The 15,868-nt window shown below is 40.8% G+C and overlaps 1 protein-coding gene and 1 long non-coding RNA gene across 3 annotated transcripts in view; one reads left to right on the top strand and one right to left on the bottom strand.

Moving 5' to 3' along the window:
• Window positions 1-200: 200 nt before the first annotated feature.
• LOC144114305 (Y+L amino acid transporter 2-like) overlaps window positions 201-15,868 on the bottom strand; it is a 71,681-nt gene continuing 56,013 nt past the window's right edge. For both annotated transcript variants that reach the window (XM_077647954.1, XM_077647955.1), the window contains exons 9-10: window positions 9,365-9,542; window positions 201-5,553 (exon numbers count right to left, since the gene is read on the bottom strand). In XM_077647954.1, the coding sequence (XP_077504080.1) occupies window positions 5,489-5,553; window positions 9,365-9,542 (243 nt within the window). In that variant the 3' untranslated portion in view covers window positions 201-5,488. The remainder of the gene's footprint in view (window positions 5,554-9,364; window positions 9,543-15,868) is intronic.
• On the top strand, window positions 14,214-15,442 carry LOC144114307 (uncharacterized). The gene is made up of 3 exons (XR_013311008.1): window positions 14,214-14,527; window positions 14,628-14,999; window positions 15,270-15,442. It is a non-coding gene; the product is annotated as an uncharacterized LOC144114307 (long non-coding RNA).

Here is a 15,868-nt window from a genome sequence, read left to right as displayed (position 1 = left end):
CCCAGCATCATCCCAGCTCCCGTACTGCTGCTGGCGTAAAACTGACACGCTCAACTTTGCCCTGAAGGCACAAATATACAACGGGGACAACCTAACCAACCCAGATATCACAGCGTCGCGAGTGAATGCATCTTACTGTACCCATTAGAGCAGTCATTATACAACCGAGTGAAAGTCGCAAACAAATTCGTGCCCAAAAATATTTGTTGCAGAAGTTTATTCCCTTCATTTGCCACATCCCAGAATGATTCACGTTTGCAAATGAAATTGCTCATCACAAACTCCCCCTCTCATTATATACAAGGCACCATTGGTAGCGATGTGAATACAACTAAGCGAAGTACTGAAATCAAATGCATATGCCCTCGTTAAACCACGTTTTACGGCACACAACACAATGCTACCGTGTGGTACCCGGCAGTACAAGACAGTGGTCATGCAGCCACGCACAAAACTTGCTCACCCAGAAATGTCCAACAGCAACGACAGCACACAAAGTGTGCTATCAAAAATAGAGTGCTCCCATGTGTCAGAAACAACAGCCTCTCATGCATGACAGCATTATCAAAACAGAAGGCACGCATCATTATGTACTAGAACACAGGGACAGACAGGGGCAGGAGAAACCAAGTAGGCAGGGAGTGTGATTCGCATGAACACACATCTTCCAGCATTGCTGAAAACTGCAAGGAGCTAAACTTGAAGCGCAAGAAATATTACAGCGAAAACTCTGCAGGCACTTGTCAAGGCTTATGAAGGCTCCAGCATGCCAACTGGCAAGCCATTCGGCAAGTGTTACATACCTTTGGACAGTCTGTCTTGTTTACAGCAACAAGGAAACGCATTAGCGCGCAACAAAACACACGCGAAGTACTGTCCCACTGGATGCCATCGCAGCAGTATTCATAATCCGCACCAGGGTCATGCGAGGTGTGCATGGAGGTGTGGGTGGCTGTTAAAAGCAAGTCACTGGAACGTGGAAAGCACCGCAACTATTTTGTATTCGCCGCCACGCCACGCATTGGCCAGTTGTTCTCACGTGGCCATATCCCGGCAGAGTGCGTTTCCAGCGAAAATGTATGTTCACAGCGGCTACGTTTCAGTGTGCATCGCTGGGCATGTTCATTTCTCATGTTTGAGTGGCGTGTTTGAAAGTTACCAAACACATTACTGTTTTCGGGCCGGATGTAGCAGCGGGAATCGGGGATGACCGTTTTCGCCACATAGAGCCAAAAGTGACGTACCATGCCATCTGGCTGCCCCAGGTTCGCCATAATAAATTTGTTACTACCAGCGATACGTGGCTATACGAGGCAAATTTGCACAGGCCACTTATATCATCCTATGACCGCTACTCCCACCCCACCGTCTTGCATAAGGAACCAAGACGGGCGGCCCATTTCACGTTTTCATGTGTCCAAATGGGATGCTGCTAAAAGCATACATTTATTCAGAACACGGTCGCATGCAATCCCTAATGAATTTTAGTGGAGGTAATCAGCACCAAATGTTAGGAAAATAAACTACTCACTGCTGTTTCTTTAAAGGCATGGTCTGTTTCTAGTAATTCACGAGTTTACTCCCAAAGAAATGCAGACTACCTTTTTTTTATCAAGAGCTGTCAATTATTCTTTGTAGCACCAAGAGATTATCTTTCAGAAATAACAAGCAATGCCTGAGGAATGGCACAATTATTGCACTTCAGCCAGCTACGACTTGCTTGAGCCTGTGGCTGTCACGATGCAATCGGAAAACTTCCCCGTTTCCATTATGTTTTCTTGTACATTAACATTTGCACTGCAGAAGTGGGAATAGTTAAGGTTTTAAAAATGCCCTAATGCACCATAAAATTTGTGGAGATGAAAGCAAGTGTCAAAACAAATTAAGTAACATGAAGTGCCAAACCAGAATCGTTTTGAAGATACCGGCAGAAAGGCACAGCGGTGAAATGCAAACGAGAGGAAGGAAGGACAGGATGAGAAAAAAGGAAGGACAGGCATCCCGTGTTTCACCTTTGCCTCTATGCAAGCTGTGCCTCTCAATGTGTTAATAATTAGCGGAAAATTCGACCTTCCTCTGAATCGAACAATGTGCCAAGTGGCTGTTGAAACACTGACATAGCCCCTTTTTATATTTCTAAAACAGGTACCACTCAAGTCTGCTTTATTCATAGAATGTCATTCTCATGCAAGATGCTGTGCACCCTTGCCATCAGTTTAAAAGCAGTTATCTTTAATCAGGTTAACTAAACTGCAAGGTACAGTCTGCAAGTGCCATTTTATCTGCAATAGGTAATGTGGCAGAAAAGCACAGGAGTAAAACCCCATGTTCCAGTTAAGCAGGAACCTCAAGTCCAGTTCACGTTGGTGAAATAAGTCATAAATCACCAGAATGTTTTACTCCCTGAAGTACATGCCAGTCCATGACAGTAATTATTTCAAATTGAAGTATTTTATTTCCATGCGTGCTGGGCATTATCTGATATGCTACTGGTTCAACAAGTACAGATTTGAAGTAAGATGTCACTTTGGATGTGTAATAAAAGCAATTCGCTGCATAGTACACAATAGGACTTAAAAGGAACTCATCCTTTTGCCTGCCTTGTCATTCATCAGTGGTACTATTCTCCACTATAACCACACAATAGAAAACTAGAGTTTCTGTGTGGATGTTTTTGTGCTTCCAATGTGTCAAGCTTGCCTTCATTTGCTGTGCTGAGACAAACCTGGCAAGAACAACAAGAGTCCAACATAGCCTGGAGCTGTCTACTGATTGATACTTTCCAGGTTCCAGTGATAGCCATGCTCACACATTTTCAGCGAGCATGTAAAGAATGCTGGACACTCGAGCAATGTAAACTCAATACAATTCGTATGAACAGTTACTCTTACCCATAAGGCAAGGACCACTTGAAATTATAAAAAGCAATACAAAACCAACACAACCTTGTTTTCACAAGCCACACATTTCACTTTGGCAACAGAGCTCAGGAAGCAAAAATCAAAATAAATTCACATTCGCATGGTCCCTTTGGATTTCATGTATCTTGTGCACACTAAATCTGAATATTTGACAGCACAGATGACATACGCATTCATAACTTCCAGCATAGATGGAAATTTACACCAACCTTTCATTTATAGTAAATATCACTGACAACTAGAAAAAAAAAACAATGTCAAAATACGGCAGCATAAAGCAAACACGTTGACTATCCAACTACATCAAAACAAAATTTTTCGCATCTGCAAGTCAATAACTGCTTGTGGCAAACACTATCCAAATATTTAAAAGTACATACATCACCACAAGTTTACACAAACATGTCTAAATAAAAAGTTCTGAAATGTGGCCTCTAGGTTCTCAATATGTGGGCAGATGTTGCAGTTGACAGCCAACACACTCTCAATGCAAGGATTCTTATAATACAGGAACAGCCACAACATAGTGTTCCCAATAAGAAGCGCGACTGACCATGCTACAGCAATCAGTCCACATGCACCACCGCACTCACAATGTACTAGAGGCTCTTAACAATATCTATTGAAAAACTGCAGTCCAATATCCGCGCATACCCAGTGGTCATACTCCAGAGATTAGCAGCTATGATATTTGCTGCCTGCAGCACCCTGAAACTTTTTATGCATGTCAAGACCAATGCCTTGTCCTTCATTTACCCACAGGAGATGGCGCCACAGGCTGCTAGACTTGAAATTTGCAACAGTGAGCTTCCCCAGTTTTGAACCACTGCACAATGCAACGTTTGGCGAAGTATTTAATAAGCCTGAAATTATAACTGCCAAAACTCGCATAACAGCCCTTTTAAGTCTTCTGCAAAACATGAAAACCATTCCTCCATTTCAGAAATAAAGAACGGGAAAGTAAGAACTACACCACATACCTGTGCTAAACTTGTGAACAATTTCCTTTGGCTATGCAATGGAGGCTATGAGTGCGAGCTACCAGCTTGTAGGACTTCATTTGGTGTGTGAGCATGTCAAAGCCATCACATCATGCTCATGGCTTCCATTGCATAACCACAAAAAGTCATCCACGAGTAGATTTGGCTCGGTACAGATGATTTAGCACATCTACCCACGCACACACGCTAGATTCCCACCCATGGCAACGTGTAAATTCTCAGTACTGAACACCGTGCAGTGGCTGGAAGCATCAACAGGTGCATCTATTTCACAAATGCCCCTCAGCCCACACATACATTTCAAGGTAACAGTTACGAGGGAGCAATCATTGCGACCTATCGGTCACATTAAAACCAACGTTATGTCTGATTTTAATGCCCAGCAACAAAACACGAACTATGGCATAACTCAGTTCAGAAGAGCTAGCTTAAGTAACTGCTGTTATCTGGACAATTTGCTGCAACATTTGCACAGAAAAATTAACTGCTTCTGGTGACATTATTATTACTGTACCTGCTATTTATCTTAAGCCAAGAAAAAAAAGGCTGAAAAGTGTGTGGAAATGTGTGCAAAACTATCTGGTACACACGTAGTTGCCACTTAATTTATTCCTATGAACTATATAAACACAGTGAAATATGTGTGACAGGATTGCATATTGGCCTAATTGCATTTGCGGCCACAAATTATTAACAGTACCATTACATTATGCACCTAGATATAACAGCTCTGGCACCTACGAAAAAATTCATGGCCTCATAGGGAGCAACGCGAAAGAATTATTATAGTTAAGAAAAAAACACCTCGCAGATGTCACCAGACGGTCTAAATAGAATCAAGGTGAAATCACAAGCATAGGGCCCTATCTTTGCCCCATTTCCTTCAAATGAAATCTAATAATCTAGTCATATATACAAGCACACAATGAAGTGCCACCATGTAAACACTAACATCAGAAGCGCTCTGTCTTGAACTTAATATTTTCACATTACAATAATGTGAAACTTGCAAAAATGTCTTTTGGACACCTGAGCTTTTTTCAAACAGACCAACTTAAGTACAATAGACTATGACACAAAAAATGTTCTTTACAAATCTTCTTCACCTCAGATGCAGCATTTCCAGCACCCTTCCACACTGTCAACAAGCAATAACAAATGTATACTATATTAACTGAAGCGCTAGAACTCCGAAATGCTGCATACAAAGTCAGAGACAGAATAAACAAATAAAAAAAAAGCTCTTATGTCATCACTCACATTTTGCATATAACCAAATACAAGTCAAGGTAATGATTATAAGAAATAAAAAGCACTATTTGAAGTTTATTCCACTGGCTTTTTTTTTTTCTTCTACACTGAACCACATTCTGACAAACCATTGAATATATCGTAGAATACAAAATATGTGTAAAAAGTGTTCATGCAAAGAGTTATGCTCTTCGAGACTAGCATAACATGTGCCTCATAAAGATGGTGATTTCAAGTAAGATGAGAACATGTTCCAAGTGATGAATGCATCTTTCCTGGAAATTCTTGCTCTGTAGAATGTGTGCTGTTATTCATTTATGCCACCTTGTCTTCTTGGGGTACACTGTACAATATTCTCTGCACATACTCTGTCACCACATCTGGAATCAGAGATATAATAAATGCTACATCATCACATTTTAAACACTGCAATACTTTTATTGAGAAGCCTTCTATATGCACTCCAAAACATCCAAGAACACAAACCTTAAGCATAAAGTTCTTTTGTAATGATGGTTGGCCACATCATTCTCATTTCAAAGAATTAGCCTCAAAGCTCCTCAGCCATATACCATGATTGTGACACTGCTTTTTTTTATTTTGCTTGCAAGGCATGTTTAGGTTTAAGTAAATGTAGCTGACCTTCTCTTTAAAATATCACCATTCAGCAACATTATACATGGCATACAGTGAGACTAGGTAACAGCCAGAAAAAGTATTTACTTTGGCAACTATCACAAGAGCCTTTCAAAGAGTGCAGTAAAGCCAGAATAAAACACAAACACTCATTAAGCCATACTTCTCTACTTTGCAGTGAGATATTACTTTCCAACAGCTTTATGAATATGTACTTCAGTAGATCCTTTGCCCAGAAACATGAATCATGCTAGTTGTACACTGCAGCTAAAAGCACACATCAAATATTTTTTTTTGTTCACATGCACTGTTTATGTTTCATTCCAGCCTGGCTGTACACAATTATCATTGGTTCTTTGTGCTACAGACTCACAGAAAAAAAAAAAAAACTTGGCAAGAGTCCCGGCGGCATTTAATGTCAGCATATAACTACCAGGCCCAGCACCTACATCAGCAGGTTTATGTACCTTTCTCAAGGCCGTAGTTGCACTTTCTATCCCCAAGTGTTTATATTTTAACAGTAATTGCTTCTACATTGATTTTTTCTTTAAAAAAGCAACTTTTATCCTTGGTAAAATTTTAACCACAAATTGTAATCGCTATAATAGCATAAAATCCCATAAGTATGCAAGCGTCAATTACTAAGCACTGCCTTTTTTTATGTCACGTTCAAGACAAAAAGCCTCTCGTGTAAAACTGTAGTGCATTCTATTCACACTTTGGCTGACATCTATATGTGCAAAATGAACAATTTTCTGCTTCAACCCACGCAACCAATATCTCATGTGTGACTTTAGATAAGCTCAAAAAGCAAAACAAGTTGCAGGGCTAGTTGGTGATGCATTTTTTCTACAAAAGTAATTCAGCACTACTTTTTTAAGCATATGGCTTACAATTTTAATTTCCTTGAGAGTATTAAATGCAGCTACCTGATGAATTTGCTAAATAAGTCAGCTAGAATTCATTCTTATAAAAACAAACAGGCATCATGCAAAGGCAGACTACTGAAATTAAGTGCACTGGTGCTCTGGCTGACTATGTGAATAAGTAAAAATAATATTAGGGGCAAATACGAGTATACCACACGCAGACTAAACATGTTTAAAGGTTCGAATCCTGGGTATTGAGTATTTTCTATAAGTGGGGACTATACAGCATTTTCGCCCAATATAGCACGAAAATCCCAAAGAGATTATATGCTTCGGGTGCAGACTATATGCCAGCTACGAACTATGTACCGGATGCAAACAATATAGTGAATACAAATCTTTTCACGCAAAATTGTGCACTGCACACTGTGCACTAGGTGCAGAGTGTATGCCGAAAATTAATACTACAAGTGTGAAAATTCCCATGGCCAAGCTCTGTATGGATGAGACTATGGGAAATTATGGTGGTGTTTTCGAAAAGCATTGTTTTTCCATGTCTTATTCTGTACAAAGCTTTCAACAAAACAATACAATATATTCAGATAGATATATGCATTCTGACCTACTTATTAATGCAAAATAAATTTTAAGGAAATACTGCATCACAAAAATGATGCTGATTAATAAAACCTATCTTCAATATTTTAAGAATTTCATCCAGATGTACGCACTACCATATAGAAGTTGAAGATCACCAAAAACCATGTATTTGGTGTAGCTGTTATAGTTACTAGCAATTTTGCCGGAGTAGTTTACATCCCATTTCTCACATGCAATATGTCCAAGGAAAAAGAGAGAAAACATTACTAACTACCCAGGTTAGTATAAAATTGGATAAGTAGGTTCTTGAACAGACACAGTGCCTATGCACGTTGCCAAGCACATACAAACTTCATTCTTGACCACAATAAGGTAGTGAATACTAAAGTACATGATAAATGTCAAGTAGGCTCCAATGAAACTGACTTAATATGAACACAATGCAAGAACCTTTTAACCTGCATTCATTTTCTAATGTTACAGACATTTGAACACAAATTCCCAGTAATATGATTCCTTTGTGTATAAAGACCTCCATCAATGCAAACTATCATTTCTGTTGCATATAATTTCCACATAATTTATGCTAGTAACGATTTTTACAGTTGCAGCACATTCTAAGAGAGTGAACACAAAGGCAGGCATCTTCAGTCAACTCATATTATCCAGTATCATCAAATGCAAATACCTTGTATACAATCATAAATGCAATATGTACACCTGAAAGCTTCACAAACCGAAAAGTTTCGAGGCCTTTAGCAACTCAAATGCACTTCAAGAATTGCCAGTATGCAAAGTATTAGTGCTTGATTCTCAAGGATGCTTGTGAATCTCTCCATGTTCAGTTCTTGTTAAGGGTCATGAAGTATCTGGGCCATCAGTTTTGTTTTTTTATTAACCAGCAGCTATTTTTATTTGCCACAGCATAGTGCAGCCACATATGAGTAAAGTTCGGCAAAAGTTATTACTGAATACAAATCTATTGATAATTAATTTTCTGTCATCATAAAGCCTGAAAAAATATAAGCACTTACTATTTGTGCCAGTACTAAACTTGAACTTCTGTTTTGCAGTAAAATCCAAGCCAATGCTTACATATTGCATGCACTCCCCTATCTGCGGGCAGCTATAAGCTTGAACCCACCAGAAACAAACTAGCAATACACCTTGTTAGTGGCACTGAGTCCTTTACATTATGTCAGCAAAAAATTACAGTGCAACCACTACTCTCACCTTCAAGAATATGAAGTTCCCTTGATATGGGCAAATGGTTTTTTGAGAGACTGATTCCATTAGTCTTCGTACCACATTATTCACCATGTCACAGACTTCATTGTTATTAACAATGCAATGACAACACCACATTTATCAACATAGGTTTTTCTATGTATTTCTTCAGAAAGAAAAGAGCCCTAAGTTCAGCATAATTCGTGTATATGCATAGCTGACCTCGTAGGCTCAGGAAAGCATATCCCACTCTGTCACACCGTTTTATTATTCATAGTTCCTGTGCTCACTAACACGTATCAGATAAGACCTGTAAAATGTTCTGGTAATATTTTGACTGGGAACAAACTTGCTTGCAATAAAAAAAATTCAGCAGCCTTTTCAGTATAATTCTGCAAACTTGTAAGACTGAACACAGTGTGGAACATTCATTCTACTTTAAAGGAAAAGGAGGCCACATATGATAGCTAGGGTATTCAAAAAATGTGCGTTTGGCTCAGTTATCTTTTTCAGGCACCAGTTAATGTTATCATCAAGCACTTGCTCCTGGCTGCAAAAATAAGACATTTGCAACAAAAACATGCCAGCAAATGTCTAAAGTTTTCCCATACAACAATCAACATTTTTCAGGATTGAAATCAATTCCACCTGCTTCTCGCCTGCTCTGTGCTCTGCGAAGTTACTTCTAGCGGTTACAACAATTCAGCATAATAGTTTGCCTGGCATAGTGACATGCACTTTAACAAAACGTATTTAAAATGCCGAAGTTTTACTACACAGCCTAATGGCCTACTGTGCATCTCTTTCCCAGAACAACGCCATCTTCCCTGTACCCAAATTAGAGAAGGTGGACACTCACGAATTGTTTTCCTGTATGCAAGAGGTTTATCCTTCCAGTAGATGGTGAGAAAGTAAACTGGAATTCCAGAAAGCATTATGCCTGCACCAATGGATGTTTCTAGGGGCTGGCTGAAGAAAGGCAGCACCACGAGGAACAGCGAGATGAGGAAGAACACCACCGGCAGAATAATGTTCACCTGCATGGCGAAAGTTGTCAGTAAATCACGCCCAAAACAGAGAACAAAAATATTTGCAAATAAACACACACAAAAAGATTGGTGCCACTGCTGAGCAAATTCACTTCAAGAAATTCACTAAAGAAGCTCCTGTATACTATAGAGGCTATCTTCTCCATCTGCTAGTACTTCCTCGTCATCCTCCTATTCTTCCAGGATCACCTGGATGACAGGAATAACCTACCCTCCAACCTATGCGGCCATGTATTGATGTATTCATAGTCATATATACATAAAGCCCTTCATTTTTGGGTTTAATTTTTCCGGAATTCAGGGGGTAAAAATCAGGCGATGTTTTTTAAACTTCAAATCTGGATACAAATCAGGTTATTCAGTCAAAATTTCCATAATTTGGGCTCTTTTGGGGCTTTTTTGCAGCAAAAGACAATTCACCATTTGCACTTGTTTTTGTGTGGGACAAAAAATGCCCTTGTTATTGGTCAGTATTCCCAGACAGCATCGAAATGGCAGGTTACCTTGAAAAACTACTTACCAAACCAGATTTTTTTCTCAAGTATTACGATTAATTCTTCGCACTCAATAACAATCTCCTAAGCAGTATTTCCACATGGGTGCAAGACCTGCCTGTTTTACACACTTGAGAAAATAGTCGCTCAATATCACAGTGGCCATTTTAAATATGCAAGAGCCCAGGAGGAGGGTGTCATTAGCCTGCATAGTGTTTGATACAATCATGTCAAGAATAAGAAGTGCTAAGAGCGATTTAAATCAACATTTGAATAAAAACAACCCTCTGCAATGAGCATATGATATCCGCTTATTTCCGTACAGTGTCTTCAGCTTTATACATTGAAAAATGTATGTTCTCTAGATGCTTTCACAGATGCACTTAATGAGCCCCTCATCTTTCTGCTTCTGTGTGAAATCGAAATCTGTTCGGGGAGAGCTGAGACTTGGGACAGTTATAAGGGTGAGCTCTGCAGCGCAGATGCAAGTGTTGCCACAAAGTGCAAATGCAAAAAGTGGTGTGAAATGCGGATGCAAAAGTGGGTTAAAATTTGACATGAACCACTGGAGAGATGCTATGCATCTTTTCGATAGCCCCTAAGCTGCAGAAGAAACTGTAGGAATACAAGATTATAAACTAAAAAGAAGAGCTGAAAGTTGGTACTTCATGAAGAAACATTTTTTTTTTACTTCCATTAATGCTTACAAGTGCACAAACAGTGCACCATTTAATTACATTTTTTTCTGAGAGAGTAACCAACCAATTCACATCATAATTATGTGCTTCACATAAATGAAATGCAACTTGCCAGTCATATTCCCGAGAAAATGGTGAAAAAAGCTACATAGGCATACATAGGTAAAATGCTGCATAGGCACACTGCTTAAGAAGGATGTTCTTATGTAGAATAGTGAACAACTGTCGAGTAAAAAATTGCACACATGAATGTCATGCTTATTTATTAGTTCTTTGTGCTATATGCAGTTGGATAGGTCCATCGTGGTTTATCCGTTGAAGGCCACAGCAGTGCCGGAACACTAAAGAGCTCAAAAGTAGCTCATGGACCTTGTGCGTGCATTGCTAATCCATTCTACCATCTATCAAATGACAATGCTATACAGCAATGCGATGTATTTTGGATCAATGATGGTGCAAAAACAGGCGCTATCACATTCGGGAGTGGGTTTCATCAACCAATTTTCTTTTTAAATCAACTAAACCCAATTGAAAATACCATAATAGAATCTAAATTCCAATTAAGATTATTCAGATTTGTTTCAATTGCTACTTGCAACTGAAAAACAAGCTTATTAAAAAGGCATGCAATAGGTCGTCAAGGTCAAATCAGATTTTTTAGAATTATTCATTCCTCACCTCTATGGTGAGCTGCACATCCGTTAAATAATGTACATTTTTATAAACATTCCCAGGACATCAACAACTAAGCCCCAAAGTAGACCTTCAATTTTTCTCTCAAGCTCATGAGGTGGATACCTATCAGGTACCTCAGCAGATCTACCAACAAAAAATTTAAAGTTGTCTAGTATCATGTACTCCCGTTCTGCTGAAATAAAAATTTTCTAAAAAAAGGTGCTATACCTTGAGAAATAGACATGTAGACTGAATCAGTCTGTTGCAGGTATGTTTATGGTTTGCAGGAAGAGAGCATCATATGCACCATCATGTTCCAAATATTTACTGTAGCCGAATTCTGGCACTAAAGTTTCAGCCTTGATTCTGAAGAGCCAGAAGCAAAATACACACTATTCATAGGTATCAGTATGGGTTGGTATTGGTATGCAAGGTTTACCCTGAAGCAACACATCGGCTATTTGGGACGCCGTAGTAAAGGGCTCCAGATAAATTTAGAGCACCTGGGGTTCTTTAATGTGCGCCAACATCGCACAGTAGACGGGCGTTTTTGCATTTTGCCTCCATTAAAATGCATGGCCAGGATTCAATCCTGTGACTTTGGGATCAGCAGCCAAACAGCAGAGCCAGTGAGCCACCACGCCTACATCATAGTAGGTATCCAACATGGAACCTACATGACACTGACGTGCTATGCTGTAATTACCTCAGTTGAATAGTGTCACAACGATGGCAATTTTAACAGGTCAGCAGTTAAAAGCAAGCTGAGAAATGTGGACTTCAATATCAAAATAACTTATTCATTTTAGCTGTTACTTATTGGTTATGCTTTCCGAAAGTAACTGTGAAAAGCACAGTAGGCATATGCTGTCCCTGAGGTAATGAAAGGAGTTAGTCCTAGTTCTCTGAACTACCCCAGGTGAAAATTTCCTGCTGGGAATCTGCTGGTTTGTACTGGTCCCAGCAGCAACTTTGCTGGTTTTGGTCTGGGCCTGCTGGTCCCAGCAGCCCACTTGCTGGTTTTGGTCTGAACCTGCTGGTCCCAGCAGCACTACTTGCTGGTTTTGTGTTGGGAACTGGTCCCAGCAGCAACCTTGCTGGTTTTGATGTCTGAGCCTGCTGGTCCCAGCAGCACCACTTGCTGGTTTTGTGTTGGCGGATTGGTCCCAGCAGCAACCTTGCTGGTTTTGTACTCGATCAACTGGTCCCAGCAGTAAACCTGCTGGTTTTGTACTCAGTCAACTGAAACATATTGTTGCTTTTAAAATCAAGTAGCCGGTCGTCAGAAGGGTTCTACTGGTCTCAGTAGAGAAGAAACCGGCTTTATATTGAGATTATTATTTACTTGCCTGGAGAAAAACTGATCAGCTGGGAATTCAACCTGGCGTGTATTGGACCAGATGACCTAGCTAGTTGGAAACCAACTAGACATGACTAGTTTCATTCAGAAGGTGTGTATTAACAGCCATTTGGCAACTGCTTCAGCGCTTGAAACTTGAGTATTTATTGGGAGACAGGTGTAACTAAATAAAGAAACACAGTGACAAGCTTCTGCGACAAGCTTCATGCACGGCTAGCAGTAAAAGTGGAACTTCGCCTTGTGAATTCCAACTCCAACGCTTTTCTTAAAACGATACTTCGTCAATGGAAGATCATGCCTATCAAGAATATATAATATCAGTCTTTGAAGCGCTTTGATTGCCTTCCAAGACAATCCACACTCAATGGCAAAATTCACAGTCAGTGCAAGGAAGTCCTCAACAGTTAAATTACTGCATTGCGTCTGATTTGACGTCTCAGGGTGCTCGGAAAAGTCAGGCAGTTGCGTGTGATTGCTCGACGATGTAGGAGTTTCCGTAGGACCTGACCAATTATAGCTGCTGCCATAATCATCCCCATCATGATGCGTGGCCTGTGGTGATGTCTGCGCTGGTGAAGATGACCGCATAGGTCCTTGCTCTGGCGAAGCTTAGCGTGTAGATCCTTGCGCTGGCGATGGTGGCGGCCGCAGAGATCCTTGCGCTGTTGACGTCGGGTGCGTATCCCCTTGCACTGGTGACGATTACCGCGTAGGCCCTTCAGCTAGAGACGGTGGGTGCGCAGACATCCGAAGATAACTTCTGGTGGAAGTCGGAAGACCAGCATCGCAGCCTGGGTCAAGACAACGCCGGTACCGCTTATTCCTGCGGCCCATTCTTTCAGCTCACTGTGACAATAATACCACGGCCACCATCCGAATAGCACTTGAACGTCGACCGAAGAGAAGCACTAGGCGGGGATTGCTGTTGCTGCTGCAGGATTTGGATATGGGGCTTTCTCTTTGTATCGGGCGGCCCTTACAAAAAAAAAAAAACTCGTGTCCTAGCCTATTTTGCAGGAGGCCCTACAGTTACAGAAAATATACTAGTTCACTGCACTACAGTCGTCGAGTTGAACGAAGCGTCTAGTTGGATTTGGATTGGATTTAGACAACCTGGACTGGTGAAAATGCCGATGTGGCTATCCTTCAAGAGCTCATTGAACTGCTTTACGAGTAAATTAGCACATTTAATTACATGAACATGCCACTAAAACTTAATAAGTAACTGTGTATCAATTGTTTTTTGTTTTAAACCAGTTTTGAAAAAACTTGCTTACTGACTACCTTTTTTCTTGTCCGAAGTTTGTCGCATCGATTTTTGGAGATAGCAACATTGGGTACCTGTTTACTTTTTTTTTCCCCTTTTTCCCTGTCTTCTCGGAGTGCACGGACGAGTATCGATCCCCGTCTCTCTGTTCTGTCATACTGTGGCGGCTTTTAGCTTTTTAAATTACTTCGCTAATCCGAACTTATTCAGTTAATTAATCTGCGGCTGATCTGCGCTTGCAGAGTTATTAGTGATCCTTGGTGTGCATCACGCTCCACAGACACGTGCGATGTTTGCCGTTGTCAGGTTCGCGCACGATATAGATAAGTTGTACGTGATTCCTGCAAAGGATATTACGAATTTCAACCCGAAAAACAACACAGACTTCAATACGCGGTCTGTGTATACCGCGTTCTGGAGAGATCCGCTGGACGGAAAGGACAGCAGTCACTACAGCACCCAAGTCCTGATGCTAGGAGGTAATGGCTCAGTTTTGTGCACCTTAATTGCATGAGATTTTGCCACGCGAACTGGGTTACTATAATATATGTGTGTGTATGTCTGAATTTCTCACTGCAGAGTTGGAGAAAGAAATCCAGGAAAGGATGAAAAAAAAAAAGACTTGCGATGCCAAAAATTCTAGATCCGCATGATTCTTCAAGTGAGACATGTGAAGAGGAAACAGCAGCCCAAAAGAAGAAGGTGTGCTTGCATTGTGCAGTGTTATATCTTGTTTCATTGTGCAATCTCGTGAAATTTAACCTGCGATGTGTTGTAGTGTATGCTTGTTGCAGCACATCCTGTGTTTTTAGTTTTTTCGTTCTTTAGAAGCAAAAGCGAACTCTGCTGGCATCCAAAAAAGCAGAGTATGATGAGACCATGCTAAAAAAAAACATGGACGATGCCAGAAGCAAAACACTGGCAGCTCAAAGCCGCGACAGCCGCCAAGTGGTAAGTAGTACGCCTGCTTAGCTATAAGCTGCCTTATAATTATCAGACACCTTTAAACGTCAGAATAAATCTGAAACCGTGAATGATAATTCTTTATAGGCCAAGAAGCGAGTTGGCTAAAGTTCTTTAGTTATTATAGCAAGTTGGGAGTTATGCGCACTATGCCCCTGCAATCACCTGCTGGATCCTACTGTGTCACACCCCTCCTTTCTTTCATATGGCAGCTATCTCTGCAGCACCTTATTAACTGTTGTAAATACTTTTTTGCAGCCACGGTCAAGCACTGGGGTCTACAAAAGGGCGTGGACGTGGACCCCGTCGTAAAAAAAACATCAACAGGATCCTCAGCGAGAAGATTCAAGATGTCGTAAAATCCAAGAGGAAGGATATGCAGTGAACTGTCCATTCACATGAGAATAAACATGCTAAACTGCACAAGACAAGTAGAGCTTCTTGCCTTCTCCTGCTGTTGAGAACATGCAATGCATTAGTATGCGTCAAAGCAGCAAGTTGGAACCTGTGTCCAATGAGCTGTGTTTGCTCGGCAGTCTCGGATGAGCAGAACTGGCATGTTAGTTTAGCTTAGGTTTCTCAAATTCTGCGTGAAGGAACTAGAACAATAGAAGTGATACAAATACCAGACAGCACTGTATTTGTGGTATTTGCCTCGTTTCTACTGATGTTATTCTTTCACGAATTTCGAGAGGTCAAAAGCTAATTTCAGTGCCTGCTGGTCCCACTAACACCTGCTGGTCCCAGCAGCGCCTGCTGGTCCCAGCAACAACTGCTGGTCCCAGCAACGCCTGCTGGCCCCAGCAACGCCTGCTGGTCCCAGCAACGCCTGCTGGTCCCAGCAGCTCCTGCTGGTC

Source organism: Amblyomma americanum, chromosome 1 (genome assembly GCF_052857255.1).
Source record: "Amblyomma americanum isolate KBUSLIRL-KWMA chromosome 1, ASM5285725v1, whole genome shotgun sequence".
Classification (NCBI taxonomy): domain Eukaryota; kingdom Metazoa; phylum Arthropoda; class Arachnida; order Ixodida; family Ixodidae; genus Amblyomma; species Amblyomma americanum.
Note: the sequence above shows the minus strand (reverse complement) of the source record. Positions and strands in the feature narration are given on the sequence as shown.